General features: G+C 48.4%; 1 protein-coding gene across 1 annotated transcript in view; it reads right to left on the minus strand.

The window, feature by feature from the left end:
- ADAMTS2 (ADAM metallopeptidase with thrombospondin type 1 motif 2) overlaps positions 1-5,359 on the minus strand; it is a 111,039-nt gene that overhangs the window by 33,094 nt on the left and 72,586 nt on the right. Inside the window, exon 15 of the mRNA XM_045284678.1 lies at positions 4,757-4,846. Coding sequence (XP_045140613.1) covers positions 4,757-4,846 — 90 coding nt within the window. The remainder of the gene's footprint in view (positions 1-4,756; positions 4,847-5,359) is intronic.

A 5,359-nucleotide genomic window follows, 5' to 3' on the forward strand; every position in this document is an offset into this window, starting at 1 on the left:
CATGGAACAGGACTTAGCTTAGCTATTGGTAGTCTAATGGTCTTGGTAGTGTTACACGCCTGTACTGCTATTTCTTGGTATTTCTAGTAATGATCAAATCTACCTTTATTAAGGAAGCATTTCTCTTATCCCAGCAATTGAAATTTTTGCAGTTGGCCTAATAGTTATAACCTTTATAATAGCTCTGTTTTATCAGTGTAGTTTTGTCGTCTGGTAAATTTACTAGAAGAATTTATTGTACAATCACTAATTAACTCTCTATTTTTAATTAGCTTTTACCCATGAAGAAGCTTAAAATCTTTTTATGAATAAATATTATGACCATCACTGATACTAAGAATAAAACACCTTTAACAAATTGGCTCAGTCAGTGGCTAGCACCGATACTTTTACCTAATGTTGGATATGCCAGTCTTCTCGGGCTATGCACAACTGTTCTGACCCCCTGAGCATACCTACTTCAATGTACTAATTCTGCCACTGGCTTTGAAAAAAAATCATTTAAACACATCATTAGCATTAAATTATGGCTGTCTCCAGATCTGCCAGCACCTTATTTTAATCTTACTCATGTCTTGGTAGATCCCCAAGAGCTTTCCACCCGTCCTGAGTGGTGCACTTTTATTGGTAATCCATGGTCTTATTCCTCATTAGTAAGCAGTTGTCTTGAAAGTTGTCAAAATCTCCAATTTGTGCCAGACTTTAGAAGCACACAGAATTGTGATAATTATTCACTTGTGATGATTCATGGACTATAACTTGGCTTGTGAAAACTAAGTCCATTACATTTCCTAATAAGAAAACTAGAATATATGTGCTATGGACCCCATCTGGATATGTTTTCTTTCCTATGAAGAGGATCAGCCTATTTAAGGAAAAAAATCTAATGACACCCTACACTTGCGTCTTACCATGTTTAGGTGCTTGGAATACATGGGGCCAATGCACTTTGGCATCTTTGAAATTCCCTTTAGTACTCATTCATACAGTGACAGTTCACCGTGGAATAGTAACTTGAACTTAATATGTATTTAAATGAGAAGACTTTCCTTCTCAGATAATTGCTGCTGGATCTGGATAGGGCTAGTTATGTCTTTGGGCATTTGTCCCAATTTATGGTATGTCCCAATTAGAAAAATCTAGGTTCTGCTACCATGGCTCAAATTATTGACAATGTTCCTGACAGAATGATGCGTCACAGAAATCCTCAGAATCTCTTGCTAAAGTTGTCTTAGACTAAAAATATTTCTTGATGTTCTCCTACATCAGTGATTCTCAACCTTCCTAATGCCGCAACACTTTAATACAGTTTGTCATGTTGTGGTGACCCCCCCAACCATAAAATTATTTTTGTTGCTACTTCATCACTGTAATTTTGCTGCTGTTATGAATCGGGCCACCCCGTGAAAGGGTCATTCGACCCCCAAAGGGGTCGTTACCCACAGGTTGAGAACCACTGTCCTACATCAATACGGTGGAGTCCATGTTATTGTCAATACCTCTTGCTGTTCTTGGAGAAATAGCTCAGGAGAACTAGAACAAGATATCTCTTAAGCATAGCAAAAGCCATCTGCTCACATACCAATCCCCCCGTGATTGTTCTGATACGTATTCATATTTTTAGCTGGTTGCGCTAGAGGACTGGATCTGGTAATGTTCCTTGTTACTAGTTTGCTTACTGCTCTTAACCATAGTAGTTAGTATTATACAGCTTGTTAAATGCACTGCAGCTCACATTGCCACAATCAACCCTCAGAATATTTAGTCATGCAACAAATTATGCCTTTAAAAGAAATGAACTCTACCAAGCAGAATGAATTTAATTTAGCCTCTTCTTAGAAATGCCAAGCTTTTCCTCTAATGTGGCCTTGTCTGCGACACTTATCCATAACCACCTCATCCTGAAGATGAGACCTACAGCGGTGGCAAGGTGAGATCGAAAAGTAGCCCAATGATGCTAAGACTAATGCTTTCCACATTGCGCACTTACAGCACACCTGAAACCCCTTGCTGAAGGAGGATGACTCATGGTGGGGGACGGCCTGAGTGAATTGTCCCTACTAGTGGTGGCTTGATCAAAAGGAGGGACAGGTGTCAGTGAACTCCCAAATCGGAGGCAGCGGCCATCACTAGAAAAACTGACTCAGAGTGCATTTGGATTCACTCACTAGGACCTTGACTCTACTCCTGCTTATTACATGCATCTGTAAGAACTGAAGCATTCCATAGCCTGGCATTTAAGTTAAGGGGAAGGGATCAGATATATGTTGGCACAGAAAGTTTGAACTGGATGTTCCTGGAAGAATGATTAGTTCACAATCGTCTAGGATATTGACAAATGGAACAGCTAATGTGAAGAAAGATTTTTAGGACAGAGTGTGGTCTGACAACCCCTTTGTGGTTTAGGCCACGCGCTCACCTCGTGCCTGTGAGCACCTGGCCTTTGTTTCCTCTGCCGTACAGAATGCCTCACTCCCCTCCGCCGCTACAGAACCCTGTTGAACTTTGAGTGTAACAGTTTCTCCCGATCCATAAATCTCTCTGTTCCTCAATAAGATTCCTCATTTTCAGCCTGAACCGAGTGTGACTCTGTTGTTTCTCTTAGAACAGGTTTTTGGTTGGTGACAGTGGATCAGTATTGCTTTATCAGCGGTAACACATGGACCAAGATATTAGTAGTCATACAAGAGTGCAAGATGTTAATAGCAGAAAAAGTATGCAAAGGACAGAGAGGGTATATGGAAACTGTACTTTCTGCACACATTTTCTGTCAAGCTGCTCTAAAAGTGCTGTGAAAAATAGATCCATTAAAAAATGCTTTCCAGGTGGTGGGGCAGACCCGGCAGCACAGGGAAGGCTTGAAATGGACATAGTGGGGCTTTGGGGGTACAGTCACGTGGACACAAAGGCAGTCATTGCTGTTCCAGACTGACAGATCCCTCAAGACTACAGTGTGTGGGCCAGGCGGGGAAGAGAAGCAGCCATGATTTTGCCAGACCCGAACACCCAGTTTGACGGAACTTTTATTGAGTTTATTGGTGGGATGCATGACAGAAGTCTTTCAACCATTAGTAAGAAAAAAAAGGTCATTTTCACAGTCACTTTGGCACACATGAACATTGTCTCATTAAAAAAAAATTGGAAAAGCAACAATAATGGAACCGATATAATACGTCATTAAATACATACAAAACACTAATAAAATATCCCTGAAAAACCAAAGTGCATATAGACAGCACAATGCCCAGGACCGGATTGCACCTTCCCCAGAGGAGTCCCATGAGTCCCTCACATGGCCTGGTCCGCGTTGGAAGTTAACAGTCGTGAGGATTAGTATGCAGTTACACACCAAGTATTTACATAACAGTAATTAGTGCCTGGGAGGGGGCAGGGCGGGGGCAAGGGGGTGACCAAGCTGGTGCGGCACAGGTCCAGCAGGGATGCCACATTCACTGATGGGAGGCAGCTGGGTGTGGGACACGATGGACCGACTGGGCGGAAGTACTACAGGGGTTACAACTAGGGTCCCGGGGGTGTCACCCTTCCCGCCTAAGGCAGCGCCATTAGAGCCTTGAGCTCCGCCCAACAGTCAGCGCCCAGTTTCTCTCCGAGGAAGGTTTAGTGAGAAGGGGACCCCACATCTCCTCCACGCCCACTCAGCAGGACGGGCCAGGGCCTGCGGCTTCAGATGCGGGGGACTTTGTCCTGGAAGGTGGTCACCTGGCCCAGTCCCTAGACCTTGTTGCCTCCCACCTGTCGGATTCCGTCCTGCTCACTTCCAACCCCACCTCGGACTCTGGAGCCAGCAGCTGCTATAGTTACCTTTCAACTTTAAGGCATTTTCTACATAGTTTTGTTTTTCTAAGCAAAAAAGCAATAAAAATTGAGGTAATTCTGTAGTTGTTCACACCGGTGTGTGAGACACATCCCCAAGAAACAAGCCCGCCCTCGCTCAGGTTATCGCAACCCTGCGGGTGGGGTCCGTGTGCGCAGGATGAGGACAGGCCTTTGGGGCTGATGGAGGACAGAGAGTGGAAGGGGTGGGCTGTCTCCAATGTCCACTGAAGGCTCAGGTCCCCCTGCCTCCAGCGTTTGCCCCCCAGCCCCTCAGAGGATGGGGATCGGGGCCCAGGGCTGTGTGCGTGGACACAAACAAAGGCCAGACGACAGCAGGCCACGGTTTCACGAGTCAGAAGGAAACAGCATTGAGGCGGCAGCAGCAGCAGCAGCAACAGCAGCGACGCAGGGAAAGCTCCCCCCCACACCGCCAGAAACTCGGGGTGCGGCCCCCCGGCCGGCAGACGGCCGCAGCCCCCCGGAGAGCCCCGCGGCCTTGTTGGATGGACGGGCTTTGAGCGGGGGAGAGAGCGGCTTCCCCTCTACTTGTGAACTGCAGCTTCGGCCCGGAGGAACGTGGGCCTACAAGGCGGTCACCAGAGCGAAGGGGTAGTGTCACTTCCAGCACCACAACGGATCTTTGCCCCTTTACCAGCCGCCCATGTCCCAGCCCCGCCAGAGAGGCCGGTGTCCCTAGGCCGCGCCTCTGCGAGGAGCTGGCCCTGCAGCCAGACGCAAGCTCCGAAGGAGACAGCCGAGCATGGAGGCTCGGGAGGAAACAGATTCACCGAGAGAGGACTCAGGACGAGTCAGGGGAGTTTTCCATGGAAAGAGAGGAGAGCGGCCCCAGGCAAGCTCCACAGGGCGCAGGGCATGCACGGGAGGAGGGCAGAGGCAGAGTTATAAACGGGCCGGTTACTTGACGAGGTCTTGGCCATGGGTGCATCGGGATCTGGGCGGGACAGCCACTGAACCACGTAGTTTTTCTTGGAAGGGTCAGAGACGTTTCCTGGAGAGAAGAGAGCCGGGCTGCGGCGGCTGGAGCACAATATGGGCCCTTTCCACGAAGGCTGAGCTGCCCCACTGCTCCCAGGGCCTGGGGAGGGGGCCTCAGGAGAGACCCCAGCTCCCCAGTGTGGCCCCCAGGCCCTACTGTCCTATGCACCTGTCTCTCACTGCTCCTACATATCTTCCCCTCCCCTCCGTGCTCCACACCCTCTCCTCTTGGTGATTCCAGCTCTAAACCACGCCTTGACTGCCCCTTGCTTCCCTTCCACCCCCAGTGAGGGACAACTGGGGAGAGCAACATGACGCAGACTCAAAAGGACCCTGGACGCAAGCCAACCAGTGTGAATCCTGGATCAGCACCCACCTCCCCCCAACTGTGGGGGAGAGACCTGACCCAGCCCCACCAGCTGTGTCTTTCACTGTAAGTACATCTTGAAAGGCTCTGGGGATCAATGGAGGACAGGCAGGGCTGGGCAGGCATATTCAATATTCACTCAGAATGGACCTGGTTGTT

Source organism: Echinops telfairi, unplaced genomic scaffold, assembly GCF_000313985.2.
Source record: "Echinops telfairi isolate 266 unplaced genomic scaffold, ASM31398v2 ScPeMD7_7469;HRSCAF=8507_0, whole genome shotgun sequence".
NCBI classification, from domain to species: Eukaryota; Metazoa; Chordata; class Mammalia; order Afrosoricida; family Tenrecidae; genus Echinops; species Echinops telfairi.